The 21,747-nt window shown below is 38.1% G+C and overlaps 1 protein-coding gene across 2 annotated transcripts in view; it reads right to left on the bottom strand.

The window, feature by feature from the left end:
- Window positions 1–1,396: 1,396 nt before the first annotated feature.
- Window positions 1,397–21,747, bottom strand: part of Dcaf10 (DDB1 and CUL4 associated factor 10) — a 56,940-nt gene continuing 36,589 nt past the window's right edge. For both annotated transcript variants that reach the window (XM_005326301.5, XM_078047839.1), the window contains 2 exons: window positions 19,889–20,034; window positions 1,397–18,892 (listed from right to left, as the gene is read on the bottom strand). In XM_005326301.5, coding sequence (XP_005326358.2) covers window positions 18,524–18,892; window positions 19,889–20,034 — 515 coding nt within the window. In that variant the 3' untranslated portion in view covers window positions 1,397–18,523. The remainder of the gene's footprint in view (window positions 18,893–19,888; window positions 20,035–21,747) is intronic.

Genomic DNA, 21,747 nt, shown 5'->3' with positions numbered 1-21,747 from the left:
ATGTCAGGAAAGGAAAGCTCAGACTTTCCCCAAAAGGGGTGGGGTGGGGTAGGGTGGGAGAGGGAAGAGCATGAATCTTCCTCAAAGAATGAGAATCGTACTCCATGACCAGGATCAAGCCAGAGCAAATTAATGCAATCCCACAGCAGGTGCTTCTCATTCCTGACGCAAGAACAAGGAGAAGCAGTTTGGGGCCGGTGTTAGCTTCCCATTACTGAAACAAAGTCCTGAGATAAACTGACTTAACAAGAGAAAAAGTGGCTGGGATGGTGCCTTATCCTGAAATCCCAGCTACCCCCAAGGCTGAGATGAAAAGATTCTAAATTTGAGGCCACCCTTGGCAGCTTAGCAGCACCCTGTCTTTAAAAATGAAAAGGCATGGGAGAAAAAAGCCTGATTTTAAAAAGAAAAAGAAAAGAGCTGCGAATGTAGCTCAGTGGTAGAGCAGCCAGGGTTCAATCCCCAACACCACCAAAAGAGGAAGTCAGAGACAGAGAGAAGGAGAGTTCATGTGGGCTCACCGTTTGGGAGGGTCCAGTCCACAGTGGTGAGGCAGTACCTTACGGTGGGAGCACATGACTGAGGGAAGCACTTACCTCATGGCAGCCAGGAAACAGGATTAGGAGCCAATTTATCCTCTTCAGAAGCACACCCCCAATGACATAACTTCCCTCAACTAGTTCCCATCTCTTAAAGTTATCACCATCTCCCAGAAGATTTCCTGAATGATACAGTGAGCTTTAAAACATGGGTCTTTGGGTACATTTCCGATTGAAACTAAGGCAGGACCCCGATACTGGCCACTATTTTTTTCCCTTTCCTTTTTTGGTACTAAGGATTGAACCTAGGGATACTTAACCAGTGAGCTACATACACTCCAGTCCCTTTTATTTTTTGACCCAGGATCTCACTTAAACTGTTTAGGGCCCAAGTTGCTAAGGCTGGCCTTGAATTTATCATCCTCCCACCTTAGCCTCCCAAGTTGCTGGCATTAGAGGCATGTGCCTGGCCTGGACTGGCCACTGTCTTAAGTGCTACTATGGGGGAGAGGGAGTCAAAGTAAGAACCCAATTTTGAGCTGGGCTCAGTGTTGCACACCTAACATTCCAGTGGCTCAGGAGGCTGAGGCAGGAGGATCACCAGTTTAAAGCCAATCTCAGCAAGGTTGTGAGGCCCTAAGCAACTCAGTGAGATGCTATCTCTAAATTAAACATAAAAAAGGGTTGGAATGTGGCTCAGTAGGTAAGTGCCCCTCAGGTTCTATCCTCAGTACAAAAGGCAAAAAAAAAAAAAAAAAAAAGAACCTGATTCTGAGACCTAAGATAGCCTAGAACATAAATGCAAACATGCAGTCTGTCCATGCTACTCACCAGGAAATGATGGAAAATAGAGTTGATGCATTGTTTTCTTTTTCTTTAAAGAACTTAACCTTTATTTTGTTCATATTTTTTAAATGTGGTGCTGAGGATCAAACCCAGTGCCCACCAGTGCTCTACCACAAGCTATGGCCCCAGCACAAGATGATGCATACTTTTCTAACCCTTCTCAAGATAACCATTGATTACTGGTGATTTCCCTTAATACATATGTATTTATTCCACCAAGGGCAGGAAATTTGCACAATTATCCCAGTATATAGAATGACTATTTGAGTATGGATTTCTTAGTCAATGCCACTCAGAAATACGGAATCAGAAATTAGTAAAAAACAAACTGAAAGACTGTTAAGTAAATTATTAGAGGAAGGAGGCTTCCCAGTAAAATCAAGAGCAGTCGGAGCATACGTTGATATAATACAAAAATGTACCCCATGGCTTTTTAAGGAGGAGTTGTTAGATATATCACAATGGAACCATCATGGTGAAGATTTAAAAAGAATAGAAAAGAACAACCCAGGGACTCTGCCAGTTGGCACATTGTCATTGTGGACGTTGGTATCTGGTTTGCTTAGTCCAAAGCCTTCAGTTCAGACAAAGGTAGAGGAAGGAGAAGACATATTGATTCAAGTAAAAGAGAAGGTCTCTTAAGTTAGTCAGAAAGAGGAAAAGATTCAAGTAAAAGAGAAGGTCTTTCAAGCTAGTGAAACAGAGGAAGGAAGTTTAGAGCAGAAAAAGCCATCAGGGGAAAAGATACAACAGGAGACTGCTAATAACACCTTTCTATCAGAGAGCATAAGTGTCCAACCAACAGCACCACCTCTACAGGAGACTGCTACTAACAGCACTCTATCACCAGAGGGCATAAGTGTCCAATCAACAGCACAACCTCCATATGCTAGGAGACTCCGAATCCCCGCAGTTGATAGTTGGGATCCTGAGACAGGATCTCAAGTATGCCCTGCATTTGAGGTAGGAGGGCAGCGAATTTACCAGGGTTTAAATTTCAAAACAGTGAAGGAGCTAAAAGAGGCTGTAACAACCTATGGTCCTCAAGCACCCTTCACTGTAAGCTTGGTCGAATCCATTACCAACTTAAACATGACGCCAGCAGATTGGGCTAATATTTGTAAAGCTGTGCTAAATGGAGGACAATACCTGTTATGGAAGGTTGCCAATAAGGAATTTTGCAAGGAGACGGCTAGGCAAAATGCAGCAGCTGGTTATCCTCAGAGAAATCTAGATATGTTGTTAGGAAAGGGACCTTATGAGGATCGGCAGCAACAAATTGCATATGATCCTGGTGTATATTTACAAATTGCTGTAGATGCAGTTAAGGCATGGAAGACTTTACAAGAACATGGAGGTTTACAAGGTCAATTATCTAAGATAATACAAGGAGCTAATGAACCTTACGCTGAATTTGTAAATAGGCTTATTCAAACAGCTACCAGAGTTTTTGGGAATACAGAACAAGCAATGCCATTAATAAAACAACTGGCTTATGACCAAGGGAATCGTTGGTGCAGAGATATCATTAGACCATGGAAACAGGAAGATTTAAACACATATATTAAATTATGTAGAGACATTAATGAACAAGAGCAAGTCATGGCAGCTGCAGTAAAACAGGCTTTAGATGCCAGAGACATTAATGAACAAGGGCAAATTGTGGCAGCTGCAGGAAAACAGGCTTTATATGCCAGGCCAAGAACATGCTACAAGTGTCAACAAACAGGACATTTTAAAAGGAATTGCCCCATAGGAGGAGGGTTTAACAAAACTAGGTATCAAAGGAGTAGAATACCAGGTATTTGCCCACGATGCCGTAGAGGGAGCGCAGGGTTGGACATCTGCGCCTCCGCCAGATCAGTACTAACTCCAGAGATGGGAGTTCAAATCATTCCCACAGGGGTAAAAGGACCTCTTCCCAAAGGAACAGTAGGCTTCTTATTGGGACACAGCTCTTCTACTCTAAAAGGACTTTTGATAAGTCCTGGGGTAATCGATCCCGATTATGAAGGTGAAATAAAAATTATAGCCAGTTCTCCAAAGGGTATATCAGTAATTTCACCAGGATATAGAATAGCACAGTTACCAAGCCTACATGATAAATTTTCCAGTCATGCTGTAGAAAGAGGTTCCAAGGGATTAGGCTCCACAGGTGTAGATTGGGCAATGCTTTCTTTAAATTTAGATTCTCGCCCCATGCTAAAACTAAATATTCAAGGACATGAATTTAATGGGCTACTGGATACAGGTGCAGACCTTAGCATCATCTCTCAACAAGCCACTCAAACGCTTCGAAGCCTAGGAGTGGCGACTAATCCCGATAGAAGTGCAATGGTATTAGATTGGAAGGATCCTGAAGGATGTGAAGGAACTATACAGCCATATGTATTGGATCATCTTCCAGTAAATTTATGGGGACGAGATGTCCTAGATCAATTAGGTTTGACATTAACAAATAATATCAATCAAAATGCACCCACTATTATGGCTAGACAAGGTTTTAGGAAAGGAAAAAGATTAGAAAAACAAAAACAAGGTATAGCAGCACCAATACAAATAGATCAAGGAACAGACAGACATGGGTTGGATTTTCACAAAGGGCCACTGAGACAATAAAAATTACATGGAAATCAGAAAGACCAGTATGGGTTCCTCAGTGGCCCTTGACTAAAGAAAAGATACAAGTAGCCCATGATCTGGTCAAACAACAATTAGCGGAAGGACATATACAACCTTCTGTATCTCCCCATAATACTCCCATTTTTGTCATCAAAAAGAAATCTGGTAAATGGAGATTATTGCAAGATTTAAGAGCCATTAATAATGAAATGGTCATTATGGGACCTGCTCAATCGGGGATTCCTCAATTGTCTGCTTTGCCAAAAACTTGGTATGTTTTAGTTATAGATATTAAAGATTGTTTTTTTTTAATTCCAATTCATCCTGAGGATAGAACACGTTTTGCATTTACTATCCCTGCACTAAATCATGAAGGTCCTGATCACAGATATGAATGGAAAGTACTCCCTCAAGGGATGGCTAACAGCCCAACTATGTGTCAAATTTATGTTAACAAAGTAATCCAGCCACTTAGAAATCAAAATCCTGAACTACAAATATTTCACTATATGGATGATGTATTATTAGCACACAAAGCTAAAAACACATTGCTAGAATGTTATGCTACACTTACAAACTTATTAAAAAATTATAATCTAGAGATAGCAATAGATAAAGTACAATTAAATTTTCCAATTAATTATTTAGGAGTTCTATTATCCTCAACCATGGTCCGTCCACCAAAAATTCAAATACGAGTAGATCAACTCAAATCACTTAATGACTTTCAAAAGTTATTAGGAGACATAAATTGGATAAGGCCTTATCTAGGTATTCCAACAGGAGAATTGGGACCTTTATTTGATATCCTAAAAGGTCCATCAAATCCAAATTCACCCCGAATGTTAACGCCTGAAGCAAGAAAGGCATTAAAAATCATTGAAACATATGTGGAAAATATGCATTTGGATAGAATTGATATAAGTTTGCCTTTATTATTTATTGTACTACCAACAAAAAATATTCCTACAGGAGTATTTTGGCAAGAAGGTCCATTATTATGGATACATTTATCTTATTCTCCTAACACTATTCTTACTAGGTATCCTGAGGCTGTAGGACAATTAATACTCAAAGGAATAAAAACAGCAAAGGGAGTATTTGGAATTTCTCCCAATAAAATTATTACTCCATATACTATGAATCAAATTGATGAATTAGCTAATGAGTTAAATACTTGGGCAATAATCATGTGCAAATCTAATGTTTCATTTGATAACCACTTATCATCTAATCCTTTATTGTCTTTTTGGTCATTGCATCCTGTAATTTTTCCAAAAATGACAAGAAAAACACCTATCATGAATGCTCCAAATATATTCACTGATGGGTCAAATAATGGTACAGCAGCAATAGTTACACCTGATCAAACTTTTACATTTTTGGTACCCAAACAATCAGCTCAAAAGGTAGAGCTTAATGCAGTATTACAAGCTTTTGTGATGTTTAAAGATTCTGTATTTAATTTATTTTCTGATAGTCAGTATATAGTTAATGCTATAGTATCCCTTGAAGATGCTGGTAGGATTTCCCCTTCTTCTACTGTTTTCTCTTTGTTTCCACTACACAAAGTTTAATCTGGGACAGAAAAGATCCATTCTTTATAGGACATATCAGGGCACATACAGGATTGCCTGGAGCCCTTAGTTTGGGCAATGATTTAGCAGATAAAACTACACATGACATACATATTTTCTCTACACTAGAAGAAGCTATAAATTTTCATAAAAGGTTTCATGTCAATGCTAATACTTTACAAAAGCGTTTTAAAATAACTAAGGAACAAGCTAGACAAATAATAAAACAATGTCAAAATTGTGTGACCTTTTTACCACAAGCTAATCTTGAAGTCAATCCTAGAGGATTGATACCTAACCATATTTGGCAGATGGATGTCACACACTTGCCAGAATTTGGAAAATTAAAATATTTGCATGTTACAGTTGATACTTCTTCTGGATTTTTGATGGGCTTCCTTCATGCCGGAGAAAAAAACTAAAGATGTTATAGCTCATTGCTTACAAAATTTTGCCACTGTGGGCATTCCAAAACAGTTAAAAACAGATAATGCCCCTGGTTATACTTCTACCTCTTTTAAACAATTTTGCTCATCATTTGACATTACTCATATAACAGGAATCCCATACAATCCACAGGGACAAGGCATAGTTGAAAGAGCTCATCAAACTATTAAAATGTACTTATTAAAGCAAAAAGACGGAATTGGGAAGGGGTATATATTCCCCAAAGATAAACTTAAAATAACCCTTTTTATTCTAAACTTTTTAAATTTGGATTCATCAGGACTTAGTGCTGCAGAAATGCATATGTGTCCAAAAAATGTACATAAGCCCAAGGTACTTTGGAAAGATATTCTAACAGGACAATGGAAAGGTCCTGACCCAGTAATTGTCTGGAGTCGGGGGTCTGTTTGTGTGTTTCCACAGGAAGAACAGCAGCCGATTTGGATTCCAAAGAGATTAACCAAGGTCCTGACCCAGTGATTGTCTGGAGTCGGGGGCCTGTTTGTGTGTTTCCACAGGAAGAACAGCAGCCGATTTGGATTCCGGAGAGATTAACTAAAGTCCTGACCCAGTGATTGTCTGGAGTCGGGGGCCTGTTTCTGTGTTTCCACAGGGAAAACAGCAGCCGATTTGGATTCCAAAAAGATTAACTAAAGCGATTTCTACAGACCAAAAAGAAGATGATTTGGCTCAAATCCATAATAGCTGATATCCAAAACTCCAATTTGGCTATCCTTACATCTGCGACAGAACCAGGATGCTTTTTTCAATATCTATTTTATTATTGCCCTTTCCCATATCATAAAGTTCTATTTTGTTTTTTGAGCTCATATAGAATTGCTGATCAATTCTATTTTTTATTTTTTGACTATAGAGTTTTTAAACATTGCAATGGAGATTTCACCTGTAAAAGTTATAAAGCCTTTACTATTATGTTATGTGTTATATGTATTACATTATGTGTGCACACTTGTGTTTTGTGTTATATGTTTGAATGTACGTATGTCCATATATCATATATGATGAGCGCTCATGAAAAAATGGATCCAAATATTTTTTTTATTCACGTGATTTAAATGGTTTAATTTAAATTGGGTAAATAACTGTTAAGAATTGTTTTAATATGTAAACAAAAAAGGAGGTTAACAGATCTGTTTGTTTACTTTCACCTTTCCTTTTCATTATATTTAATAATTCTCAAGATAATGTAAATTGTTAAGAAAATTGTTTTCTTTTAGTGCCTTCTGGAATGTTACACAATTTTTTCTTTAGCCATTATTGCCAGAATTTCTATCTTCATCCCAGTGCCGGTGAAGACAATGTAAATTGTTAAGAAAATTGTTTTCTTTTAGTGCCTTCTGGAATGTTACATAATTTTTTCTTTAGCCATTATTGCCAAAATTCCTATCTTCATCCTAGTGCCGGTGAAGACAAAGATAAAACTAATCTACAGCTTCTGCAATAGCCACCACTGAACTGCTTGCAGAACTTGCCTAGACTATGTGTCACTTGTATGCATTGTGAACTCACTTGTATGCATTGTGAACTATCTGTTGGTGCAGTGACTTGTGGTAGTGTTGGGGTATTTTTGCTGATGATGTCATCGGTGGTACAATTTTTCCAACAAGAGCCATCAATTGGCTTGGTGTATCTTCCTCCCTTCTGCTTGTCATGATCGTTCAGCTAAAATTTGGGGGCCAACAGAGGTGAGGCAAAGAACCTCACACACCCCCCCCCCCGCTGGTACAAAGACCTCTCCACAGGTGTGGCTGTATACTGGACCGGTAGTCAATGATGGGTAAGATCCAATTACAATGGTACCAACCTAAGACAGGAGGCTGACACCCTGAGGTCAGCTCATCCTAAGATGGGTAAGGACCATATGTAGTATTGGACAACCTAAGGCAGTCACGGTCCCCAAGCTACATGCTTGTTGTTTAAACAGAGGGGGGGAGATGTTGAGAGCCACAGCCAAAGGGGCCCCAGAAAACTTCCAGCTGCCAGCTGATGATTGGCTCACAGCGGCCCCAGCAACATCTAGCTGATTGGCTCCTCTGTGGTGATGTTCATTGGGCTGTTTCCCTGCCCTTCAGATTGCCAGCTGATGATTGGTTCACAGCGGCCCCAGCAACATCTAGCTGATTGGCTCCTCCACGGAGCTGCTCATTGGGGGACTTCTTTGGCTCCGCCCACACAACCCAGCCAATCGGCCTCAAGAGCAGGAGGATTGTGGGAGGTGGAGAGGCTGGTGTGGGGGTGAGAGGCTTGTGGAAGCCGGTGTTGGCAGTTGGGCTCTGAGGGTTTTTTCCTGAGGAGCTGTTTTGTTTGGCGTTTGCAGTTCTAAAAATAAAGTTCGTTTCTTTTGACAAGTGGCTCCTGAATTGTGCCCAGTCAGACTGCGGCATCAAGAGAGAAACTTAAGTTATATTTTATGTAGGTATAATATGTCAAAATACACTCTACTGTCATAAGAGGGAGGGGGGGGAGAGAGAGAGAGACCCCCAAAGCTTAAAACGTTTTAAGCTTTAAACTAAAAATAACCCACCCCCACAGGGAACAGATCTGGGGGAGAAAAGCATTTATATCTCAGATGGCAACTCTTAAAATATTAGTGGACCTAAACACATAGGGAGAGGCTTTCCAACTTTTTTGTGCTGATATTAGAATTTAGTAAAGCTACAATACGTTTCTCTTACAGTAAGCAAGCATGACCATCAGTAATCATAGTGTTCTAAAACAGGCTAAATACAGTGGATAATTTCTCAACAAGTTATCAAATCACTGATTGAAAGTTGGGGCCTGAACTCAGACTTGCATGAGTCTAATTCTGAAGATTATACGTAAATTAATCTCTTTTTCTTAAAACCTTTTTTTAAAATAATTCTTTATATATATATATATATATATTTTTTTTTAGTTCTCAGCGGACACAACATCTTTGTTGGTATGTTTTGCTAAGGATTGAACCCGGGCCGCACGCATGCCAGGCGAGCACGCTACCACTTGAGCCACATCCCCAGCCCCTAAATTAATCTCTTTTAAACCTTATGTTTTTCCTCTATAAAATGGGGATAACACTATCTACTACATAAGAATGCTTTAAGGATTAAGGAATGCTGTGAAAAACTAAGTGGGAGCAGAACACTAAGCCTATTAGCACATAGTAAGCAAGCAGAATAATCCCCCAACCAACATCCACATACTTAATAACCAGAACCTGTGAGTATGTGATGTTACAGAGCAAGGGGTAATTACAGTTGCAGACGGAATTGTTTGCTCACAACCAGCCTTAAAATAGGAAGATTTCCTTAATGATACAGTGAACCCAAGTATTTATTGTAAGTGAAATAGGGAGGCAGGAGAGTCAAGAATCAGAGCCATACCTGTAATCCCAGTGAATCAGGAAGCCGAGACAAGAGGTTTGCAAGTTTGAGGCCAGTCTCAACAACTTAGTGAGAACCTGTCTTAAAATTTAAAAAATATATATATATTAAAAATAAAAAGCTGGGATGCAGTGACTCATGAGGCTGATTTATCAAGACCCCGTCTCAAACTTAAAAAAGGGCTGGGAATGTGACTCTGTGGTAGAGCACCCCTGGGTTCAATCCCCACTACTCCCTGCTACACTATACATACACACACACAAAGAAAAGAGATCAGAAGATGCTACACTGTTGGCTTTTAAGTGGGGGAAGGGGCAACAAGCCAAGGAATGCAGACAGCTTCTAAAAGCTAGAAAGGGCAAGGAAAAGGATTCTCTCCAGTGTCCCAGAGGGAGTGCAGTTCTGCTGATGCCTGGATTTTGCCTAGAGATCCATTTTGGACCTTTTTTTTTTTTTTTTTTTTGAGACATGGTCTCATTATGTTGACCAGACTGGTTTTCAACATGCCTCAGCCTCCCAAGTAGGTAGGATTATAGAGTGTGCACCAATGTGCCCAGTTTAAATTTGTATTGTTTTAAACCATTGTGGTAATTGTTACAGCAATAGGAAATACATACCATTAATTCATTAATATGAATGCATGCTAAATAATCATTTTCTCTTCAATAAAAACCCTATCTTTAAGTGGGGCAGAGTGGCACATGCCTGTAATCCCAGAAGTTTGGGAGGCTGGGGCAGGAGGATCATTAGTTCAAAGCCAGCCTCAGCAACCTCAGCAATTTATCGAGGCACTATGCAACTCAGTGAGACCCTGACTCTAAATTAAAAAGAAAAAAAGGGGGGGGGATGGGATGTGGCTCAGTGATTAAATGCTCCTGTGTTCAATTCCTAGTACCAAACAAAACTAAACAACAAAGCCCTCTATTTTTTCTTTTTCTTTTGTGATGTTGGGGATTGAACCCAGGGCCTATGCATTCAAGGCAAGCACTATTAACTGAGCTATATCCCCAGGCCCCCCAAAACCCCTATTTTCATTTTATTTGTAGATGGATATAGTACCTTTGTTTTATTTATTCATTTTTATATGGTGCTGAGGATCGAACCCAGTGCCTCACACGAGCTAGGAAAGTGCTCTACCACTGAGCTACAACCCAGCCCCCCAAAAACCCTATTTTTAAACAGGCCAAAATGTGTCAGAAATAGCTGAATAAAAATTAGTACCATAATTAAAATCAGTCTAATTTCACAAAATAATCTGAATTGAAAGAGACTTTCTCTTCTATTTTTCATTTCTTTCTTATTTTTGGAGATGGGTCTCAGTTGTGACCTCCTGGGTTCAAATGATCCTATCCCCACCTTCCAAATAGCTGGGACTACACCAATATGGTCATGTCCAGTTGATTCATTCTATTTTTTGACTTTAATGACTTACCAAAGAAATGAGTGTCCCAAATAGGACTGTCATTATTCTGGTGAATGAAAACAATATGATAAATGAACTGTCAACCACATTGTTGAATAATACAAAAAAAATGTATAGCTTGACAGAAGTAAAAATTATCAACTAACCTTTCCATTGATACAAATAAAATTTCCACTGAATAATAATAATGTAAAAACTATGATTTGTACCAATTAGACTTATAAATGGCCAGAACATTAGTGAACACATGAAAGGATGAAATTTCAGTTCACCTGTTGTCTTTTTGCAGTACTGGGGATTGAACTCAAGGGTGCTCTACCACTGAGCTACATCTCCTACCCTATTTTATTTTGAGACAGAATTTCACTAAATTGTTAAGCTGGTCTTGAACTTGCAATCCTCTTGCCTCAGCCTCCTGAGCTGGGATTTCAGGTATGTGCCACTGTACCAAGGTCAGAACATGAGTGTAAAATGCTAACTTATGTTTCAGACAGTGGTTCATACAAAATGAAGTGTGTGAACTGGCTGCAAAGCACAGTTTATCCCTGGAGGTACAGGAAAAAATGTAAACCTTGGTTTTTAAAAATCTTAATTTTCTTTTTCCTCTGTTCATGCTTTACAATGTACATGATAGATAAATAAGATACAATAATTTATAAATAATTAAAATTTGGCATGTGGGCTGGGGTTGTGGCTCAGTGGTAGAGCATTTGCCTAGCACGTTCGAGGCACTGGGTTCAATCCCCAGCACCACATTAAAAAAAAAAAACTAAATAAACAACAACAACAACAACAACAACAACAAAGGAAAACAAAACAAAAACTTGGCATGTATTCTAAAGTTTTTTTTCTGATGCATGATGGTAAAAAGTTAAGACTGTCATTAACAAGAACCACCAAGCTACTGCCTCTGTCTCAGTTTTGTGCTTGATTCTGGTTTAAAAATGCATATCCCTGAGGTTAAAGCAAAAATTATCAAATTACTACTAAGTACAGATTTGCTATCAACCTTTTAAGCAGGTTAACCACACACAAAAAGTGTGTAAAATATTTCAAAAGAACATTTTTTAAAAGCACATCATGAAGTAGACTTATACCAAAATATCCAGTGCATGTAAAAAAATGAAGGTTTATTAAAACCTTAAAATTTTACGTGGGTATGTATATAGTTAAAATCAACTCACCTACTCTACCATCCATCCGTTTAAAAGACTCAAAATAATTCAATGAAAAAAGAAAAAGCCACTTACATTTTTAAAGCAGCTTTTCTATTCTACAGTGATGGACATTTGATTTGTCAAAAACCTTGAAGGAGATGTAGTTTTGTTTAAATTTCACATTTCAAAAGTTATTTTACTAAATCATGCATTTTATAGCTAGTTTTCAATGAATGTAAATATTTACTGGAAGGCAGGTAAGATTCTATATAATTCTCATGTTTCTACAGTGTCAAAAATAGTTAACATTTAAGCAAGACTAAATTCATAATTTGTTAAGCCCAGGGCAAAATAAAATGCAGGCTTGTTGTTTGAAACTTTTCAAGACAGCTGGAGCAAGCATTTAATCAAGTATGAGGCCTTTCTCTGTGTGGGGCCCTATAGGACTGCAAAGGCCCAACACCTATAAAGCCAGCCCCTCCTCTAAGTCTATTCCAACTGCCATGATGGAATATCAAGATCTTAGTACCTTTCTTTTGGGTCCTTAGTACAAGACTAAGCATATAAGAGAGATTTAAATGCTTGTTTAAGAAAAACTGATTCTTAATTTGTAGTTTTTCAAGTCAATGAGAAATAGTTGGTTACTTATGGTCAGAACAAATCTTACCCTGATGAAGACAGTCTGTTGGTTACAATAATAAACAATTTGATTCCTCTAGTACTAAGTAACTTGCATATCACATTCTGGCTTCATGGGAGCTGGAGGCCACATATGGTGAAGGTTCATTTGATTCATTCAACAAATATTTATTAAACAACTACTCTGTGTTAGGTTCTATGCCAGGCACTGGGGATACAAGAATAAATAAGACAGTCCTGCCCTCAAGGAGCTTACAGTCTAGCATAAGAATTTACAGCACCTTAGAACCTACTAAGAAAACTTTCTGGGTGTCTAGTATATTATCAGAAACACTCCCAAGAGTCCTGAAAATGTCTAAAATTTTCCAGAAAACACTTTGGAAATGAAGGATGCAGCGAAATTTAAAAGAAAATTCAAACATTCATTTTTTTAATGTAAAAACCATGATATCTAAAAAACTTAGGGAAGCTGAAAATTCTAGCTATCTTAAAGACTTTGGACCAGATTTAAATTTTATAAGTTATTTTATTATTTCTGGGTAACACTTTCATTTATAGTGACATTTATATACACGTACAGACAGGAGGTGTATGTAAGATGTGCTCCTTGGGTTTTTGATAAAACCCATATCTCTTATCATTAATTCATTTACAACTAAAGAGAGCAGCATAAAGGTAACCTGGACTTTCTTTTAATAAAAATTTCCATTATCATTTGGGAGAAATTCTTCGGATATCATTTAGAATTATCTCTAGGATATAAATTTTAGTACAATCTTATCCTATGGGCCTAAACTGTCTTTGTAACAACATGTGATAATTTAAGCACACATTTAAATAGTTACTGACAAAGTTTAATGGCAACTAAAATGGCATCTAAAATAGTTTTAAGTCCATCTAGATTTTCTTATTTTCCTGCACTCTTCCTCTTTACTTAAAAGCATAAAAGATCCCTGTGCATACACAGAGCTTTTGTTGTTGCTTTGCTGTACTTTGGTACATTGCTTTTTTTTTTTCCTAGCAGCTTCCTTAGTTTGAAGTATCTTACTTGGTTGCAACTGAAAAACTAGCCTAGCTTTAACTGGAATCTTGTATTATCTAGAAGATAAGCAGAAAGCAATCAAGGGAGCTGTCCCAGACTGTGTACTGAGAGTTTGTCCAGTTCTAATTGTAGACATTCTGAACAGGCTTGGTTATCTCATGTCCCAGCTCATAATAGATGAACACTGCACAATTGGAAGAAAGTGGGGAGCCTGATAGAGGCAGGCATGTTGACAAAACACACTACTTAGGAGATTAAAAAAAAACATTTTTAAAAAGTTAGCATTCTGAGGCAAATGATATATCTCAGAATTGAAGGAATCACTTCATAAAAGATATTAACTCATATTTGTTTTAGCCCTTTATATTCTATGAAATGTTTTACATATTATCAGAGCTCACTAGGTATTTATAATAACACATTATGAATATAACTTTTCATCATGAAAAAGTGAATGATACTGAAGAAGGCAGGGAGGCATACTAACACACCTGAAAGACTTGCATCAAAAATAATTACAAGTTTTTAATTTTGGCACTTAAGAGATATGCATTACTTATCCAAAATTCATATGTATGGTTTCCTTCATGACCGACACAGAGTATAACTGAGTGGATTTTCACAGTACTCAATGACTGCTGGTCACTAAATGGGGATGATTGTCTTCAGTAAGTTATCAGATTCTTTTTCCTGCTAAATAAATTTTAACAGATGCTTGTGGATGCCAGTACCAATATATTCTAATATAGGAAACACTAGGCTTATAAAATATTCTGAGTGTTTTCCCTTTTTTGCACTTTCTAGAGAACATCACCTTAAAAATGATATAAGGTGGTCTTGGTTCTAGAAACAGGAGCAGGGAACATGTGATTTACCCTTCCTTGCTTGCTTTCCTAAAATTTTTGGTATGGGCTCTTCTCAGGGATGTAACAAGGAGGAATGATATATATTCATTTCTTAGAAGCTTTAACCTTCTAAGAAAAAAGACCACACATATTTTTTAAAGACTAAAACTGAGGTTACCTCCTGCTTAGTCACTTCATTTCAAAACTGAAAGTAAGGAGTTACCACATATTTGATGTACTTCATCAACACAGCAGTGTCGTAAGTACACTGTTCTGGAGAAAGCTTTTCACAACAGGAGAATAATCTATATCACATTTACCAACAATTGTATTATATTACCAATCATGATACCTTTTATCAATTATCATGAAAAAAATGACTGAATAAAATTTAGAGTAAAATATAGCAGATTCGATTTTTACACAGAAAGTGAAACAGGGCCTGGAAATGGTAAGAACTCATTTCTTTCAATAATATAGCATTCCTGATGCCCTTTAATTCTCTGATGACTTTTTGATCATGACCATATATCAAGGAGAGCAAGGGTTCTTTTGTTGAGTTTGCTGCTGTTAATATTTTTTTAGTTGTAGATGGACAATACCTTTATTTTTTTATGTGGTGCTGAGGATTGAACCCAGTGCCTCACATATGCTAGGAAAGTGCTCTACCACTTAGTTACATCCCCAGCCCACTGCTGTTAATTTTTTAAAATATTTTTTTAGTTGTTGAAGGACCTTTATCTATTTATACTTGTTGCTGGGAATCAAACCCAGTGTCTCACACATGCTAGGCAAGCGCTCTACCACTGAGCCACAATTTTAGTCCCCTGCTGATAATTTTTAATTCTCATTTGTATGGCTCTATTTTTACACAATGCTCCAGATTCTTCATTTTCTTTTCTATTTCACAGACACTTATCCTGCTTGAGGTTTTTTAGTAATGAATGGACTCTATGTATGCCCTGAGTCTGCAGTATTTGAATTAATTCTCATAGAAACAGTCAATCTTGTACATGTTCTTTTTACATAGTATACAAGGTAAGATAAGGCCAATGCTGTAATTAAAAAAAAAAAAAAAACTTCCAGAAGATGCTGAAAAAGTAAATTAACAGGCCAATTTACCATCATTTAGAAACTAAAGGGCAAAAGGATAGAGTATTTTGCACTATCTTTGGATTAAATGAAATAAAAAGACAAACCTAGGTTTGAATCCCAGTTTTGCCACCCACTGCCAACTCTGTGACTTCAGACAAGTCACTTATGGTTTCTATCACATCATGGCTGCCAAAGATTTGGGGCTAATTATAACTATCTTCCAAGTTTTTGTGGGGGCTAAGAGTAAAGCAGATACATTATTTAACACATGATAAGTTCCCTAAAGTGGTTCAAGAACCATTGACTAAATTTGGAATTGGGTGGCATGTGGGTCCAGCATCTGACATGGAATCCTTTTTTTTTGGTACTGGGGATTAAACTCAGGGGTACTCAACCACTGAGCCACATCCCCAGGCCCATTTTGTATTTTTTATTTAGAGATAGGGTCTCACTGAGTTGCTAGTGCCTCACCATTGCTGAGGCTGGCTTTGAACTTGAAATCCTCTTGTCTCAGCACCCCCAGCCACTGGGAATACAGGTGTGCACCACTTGACATGGAATCCTTTCCAAAGTTAATAAAATTTGTGGAGTCTTCTTTTGAATTCAATTTGATTTGTACTTCATAGCTTTTTTTTTAAAAAAGTATTTTTAGTTGTAGATGGACACACATTTATTTATTTATTTATTTATTTTTATGTTGTGCTGAGGATCAAACCCAGGGTCTCACACTTGTGAGGCAAGTGCTCTACCACTGAGCTACAGCCCCAGCCCCCTTCATAGCTTATTTTTAATAATAATTTTCAGTATTTTTTATCTCCAAAATTTCATTCTGTTAAGTTTTTTCTTTATTATGAAATTTATGGCAAGCCTGTATTTTCACTGTGCTTTTATGTATATTTTTCCAATGGCCACAAAATTTCCAATTTTTTCAACATCTGTGGTAAGATAATCTAATTCTGTTCTAGAGTCAACATTGTTCCAAGACAGAACCTCTTACATATTTTTGTTAATGACTATTTGGCAGGTCCTACAATAAATGTCACTTTTATTCATGTATTAGGGTTGTTTAAACATTTCTGTAAGATTTAAAGTACTTTTCTTCATATGGCTGGAATCTCAGCATCTACTCTCAAGCCCTTTTTTTTTCCCCAACCTATAAGGATATTCACAATAATACAACTTAATGACAAAGTGTTCATAAGTCATTGATTTAACAGCCAGCATATCTTAGAAATTGCCCTGAGCAAGGAATTAGGAAACTTAAACCTATGTCCTGGTTCTGTCACAAACTTTGCATGATGATCTTAAGCAAGTGACTTAACTTCTCTCATTTGTCAAATAATGCAATTAATTACATTCCAAGTTGTTTTATATCTCTAAAAATGTTTTCATTTACTTATTAAATAATCAAAACACCTTGTGGGAATTATGTTAAGCACCAAATAAGTATAGAAATATATAATGCTGTTTAAGACTATGTTTTTAAAATTGTGATTCAAAGGTCACCTGAATAAAGATTACCTGGGGCTCTTGTTAAAAATAGAGATTCCTGTCCTTTCCCTGCCTAAATCAGAATCTCCTAAGGTGACATACAGGTTTCTGTATTTTCAGAATCTCTACAATGATTATAATGCACCCTAATGTTTGAGAACCAATGGCCTAAAGAGGACAAGGCTGGTGCATGGCTTAAATTACTCCAGCCTCTGGAAAATCCCTTCTAAATATAATACATTCCATGTAGAGGAGACAGGAAGAAAGCTGCCTATTCAACAGAGCATCAGCCTGTGCTTGCCCCTACCTGATGCTTTCACTTGCTGTGTTCTATAACAAAACAGAAAAAAGGATGACACCCAGGTCACTGCCAGTATTATGATAACATCTGGAAGAGGACTGCAGCTCTCTGTTCGCTAATGGTAAGTTGAGCTTGTGACCCTTGGCTCAAGGAAGAAAGATGAGTAAAATGCCATTTCTTTACTCTTAATTCACCATCCACCCCAATACTGTTAATACATCATTCTGGCAGAGAAAACACAGAAAATCTTAAGTCACATTGTTCCATCTCTCTGTGGCCAAATACTGTACTAATGTTTAAATCCTCTTCTGTACAACAGAAATGACCAAAGCCCATTTCTTCTCCTCCTTTCCTCTCTGATATTGCTGATAGGAGCTAAATACCAAATAAGGGGACATGAGAGAGATTATAAATTCATACAAGTAAATTACAAAGAGAGGTGGTAGTATTTTTTCTAGAATTTCACAAAATCTCTCACATGAAAAAACTTTCCTGTATGATTTTATCAGAAAACATCAAAATGCAAGACTATCTAATAGTTTTGAGAAAAATGCCATTATCTGTGCTCAATATAGAGAAATATAACAACAATTTTAAAAGGCCAAGTACATTGATAAATCAAGATAGAATTTTTTTTTCAACAACTGGCATGTCAACATCCAACTTCTGAGTTTTATTCAATACTAGTGTCATGGGTTTCTCTTATCCCAACCAAAACTCCTCTGCCAAATGTTCATAAAATTCATACCAACATACCAAAACTAAAAAAGAGAAAGGAAGGAAGGAGAGAAGGAAAGAAGGAAGGAACAGAAGGAGGCAGGAAGGTAAGGAGGAAACTCAAGTACCATGCAAAATAACCATAAGAACTGGAGTTCAGCGGCACAGACCAGCAGGAGCAGAGGAATGCTGAAAAGGATGATGCTGCATAGTCTACTTGGAGATGCCCATATGATGCTGGATGATCAAGTACTCAGGTCACAGGTGTATTCATGGACCCATAAGAACCAGGATCTTGACCCAAACTTATAAGATCTTCTAAAAAGAAAACACTTCACCTAAATTGAAGTAATTAATAAGTCAAACACCAGAGAGTTCCTTATTTGATGTAAGTTGTGCCTAAAACTTTGGCTGATACAAAGAGACCCGTCCACTAAGGCACCCTGAGGCAATCTGACAATGTGTTGGAGAGAACTTTGTTGTCAGTACCACATCATTGTGAGAGTACAGAGATCGGATCACCCGCAGGGGACTGGATTCTTTGGGTAAACAGTCAACAAGTTCACTGCACTGTTTGTCAAATCCCAACAAGCGAATCCCATAGCCATGTGGGGAAGAAATCATTCGCCCATCAGGGCTGAAGCAAAGCTCTTTGATATAACCCCTGCCTACATTGGCTTCTTCAATGTAATGAGTCAGTCGTAGGGAACAGCGAGGTGAGACTGGTCGCACTGGAGCTCCTTCTTGGAATTCATAGACACAAGTCCACTAAGGAAAGAAAAGGGAGACAAACCATGGTTATAGAGCACCAAAGAGTGCTACAGAAATTCTCATTTTTCAAAAGCTCAACAGAATGCCAAAGTCACAGGATTGTTGCAAGATATCAATCAGATGAATACTCTCTCCCATTAACTAACAAAACTTGTAGGCCCCATACCTTCTTCTCTTCATAACCTGAAGTTATTCTGCACTGTGAGGTTTTAAAACCTTTTGTTCCTTGAGGCTGCCTGTGACTTCTGTAGTAATACTTTTCCTTTTCTTACAGCAACAACAATCCTGATATTTTAAAAACTTCTGGGGTACGGGCTGGGGTTGTGGCTCAATGGTAGAGCACTTGCCTGGTATGTGTGAGGTACTGGGTTAGATTCTCAGCACCACAGATAAATATATGAATAAAATAAAGGTCCATCAACAACTAAAAATACATATTAAAAAAAATTCTGGGTATATCCAAGCCCTAAAGTACCTCTTCCTCTGCACTTCAAAAGCTCTTTTCCCCTCCTTTTAGTTGTGGTCTCTGGAACCACTGAGATCCTTGCTTTCCAGAACACTCTTGCTATCCAGAATCCTAAGGTCATTTAACCTTTTCCCCTAGTTATCAGTTTAGTCTCCACCTTGCCCAGATATTCCTGATTTTTTAAAAAAATTTTAATATTTATTGTTTTAGTTATCGGCGGACACTTGTTTGTATGTGGTGCTGAGGATCGAACCCGGGCCGCACGCATGCCAGGCGAGCGCACTACCGCTTGAGCCACATCCCCAGCCCTCTCACTCTCTCTTTAAAAAAAAAAAAAGAAAGAAAGAAAAAGGGCTGGGGATGTGGCTCAATGGTAAAGTGTCCCTGGATTCAATCCCTGGTACCAAAAAAAAAAAAAAAAAGAAAGAGAGTCTGTGGACTGTGGTCTGATACACCTAGATTTGCACACACAGCAATGGCAATTTGTCCAATGAAACCTACTGAAGATAAAGCACTGCTAACTGTACCTCCTGATCATCAGTGTTGCTTGAGCACCGAAGAAGAGTGGCCCAGCCTTTGGGGTGCAGCTGTAAGGATGTGATGCAGTTTCCACGGTCTCTCTCACCAGGTACTTCAGGGGTTAAGACTTCAAGACTATTTCGTGGTGAAACGCCTGAGAAACAAGAAAATGAGGACTGGGATTTGTATTATTCAAGGACTAAGGCTGATTTCTGGCAGTTATCTTCCATGCCTTATGTTAATACATGTAAAAAAATATATTGTTCCTCAAAATATGGTGAGTTTTGGGATATGGGCATGGGGAAAGAGTACTACTATTATGAAAGACTACAAGTCCCTAGCTGGGTGCAGTGGCACATATCTGAGACAGGAGAGTTACAAGTTCGAGGCCAGCCTAAGTAACTTAGCAAGAGGGCTGGGGACATAGCCTAGGTTCAATCTCCAGTATGGGCTTAGGGGGAAGGGGGACCCAAGTTCCTATAGTAGGAATCACTGGGGACTTAAGGCTAAGACATGGAAGCTGAGTAGGGGTCCTTTGGATTTCGATCTATACCTCATAAAGCTGTTTATTTATGGTTTATCTCCACTCCACCCCCTCTTTTTGTACTGGATATTGAATTCAGGAGTAATTTATTACTTAGTTTTATACCTAGCCCTTTTTATTTTTGAGACAGGATCTTTATATGTTGCCAAGGCTGGCCTTGAACTTGCAACCTTCCTGCTTCAGCTTCCCAAGTGTATGTGTGGTTCGGGGAGGTCATAGGCATGCACCACTGTGCCTGGCTTTTCTTTTTAAAAATTCCCTTGTAATTACTATACCACTGATGGAAACCTATAAGGCTCTAAATTACACTGCAACAACCAAACTATACATAAGTAATAATTTCACATGTGATTGGATTTTAACAATTTTAGAGAAAAACAAACCTCCATTTTAAGCATTAATTTTGTAAACCTCTAACAAAAGCAGAAAAGAAATATACTCTAAATAGGTAAGCAAAGGTTTGATAGTTATATTTTCTGGAGTTTCTCAGGAGTTGACAAAAGGGGAAACTATGAAGGAGCGGAATGGAGAGGGGGTAGGAAAGACTGGAAGATCAAGGATACCACTGATTTTACTTGAGCCAGAGCTAAGTTTAGTTTTATTTGTGCTATATCCTTAGAATCCACAGAAGATATCATGTCAAAAATAAAAGTTCTGGCCAGGCACGGTGGTGCACACCTGTAATCCCAGCGGCTCAAAGGCTGAGGCAAGAGCATCATGAGTTCAGAGCCATCCTCAGCAATCTAGCAAGGCCATGAACAACTCAGCGAGACCCTGTCTTTAAATAAAATATAAAAAGGGCTGAAGATGTGACTCAGTGGTTAAGCACACTGGGTTCCATCCCTGGTACCAAAAAAAAAAAAAAAAAAAAAAAAAGTTCTAATGCTGCTCTAACTCTCAAAGGAGAGTTATACTTATTTCCAAAAGGTGACCTAAAAGGCCATTTTTGGCCAATAAAGAGGAGGATAAACAACTAAGAGCTTAGATTTGGATTTAATATGGAGAGGGGTTATAATGGAATTTGTCCAGGTAGAAAGCATTTCAATCAGGAAGTGGAGGGATGGGCAGAGAAGCTAGTTCTTTTAGAATGGCCAGAGGAAAAATGGAAGATACAGATTGGGGCCAGATTAAGCTCATTTTATCCCACAATCCCTTTGCAACTGTCATGCGATGTACAGAAAGGGAAGAAAATGGCAAGACATTTGGAGTATTACAGGTCTGTAATTCCTGCTCTTTGGGAGGTTGAGGCAGGAGGATTCAAAGACTGAGGCCAGCCTTGGCAACTTAGGGAGAGTCCATCTCAAAATAAGAAACTGAAAAAAG

The sequence above is a fragment of the Ictidomys tridecemlineatus genome, chromosome 4, assembly GCF_052094955.1.
Source record: "Ictidomys tridecemlineatus isolate mIctTri1 chromosome 4, mIctTri1.hap1, whole genome shotgun sequence".
Classification (NCBI taxonomy): domain Eukaryota; kingdom Metazoa; phylum Chordata; class Mammalia; order Rodentia; family Sciuridae; genus Ictidomys; species Ictidomys tridecemlineatus.
The sequence above is the reverse complement of the archived record's forward strand: the minus strand, read 5'-3'. Positions and strand labels throughout refer to the sequence as shown.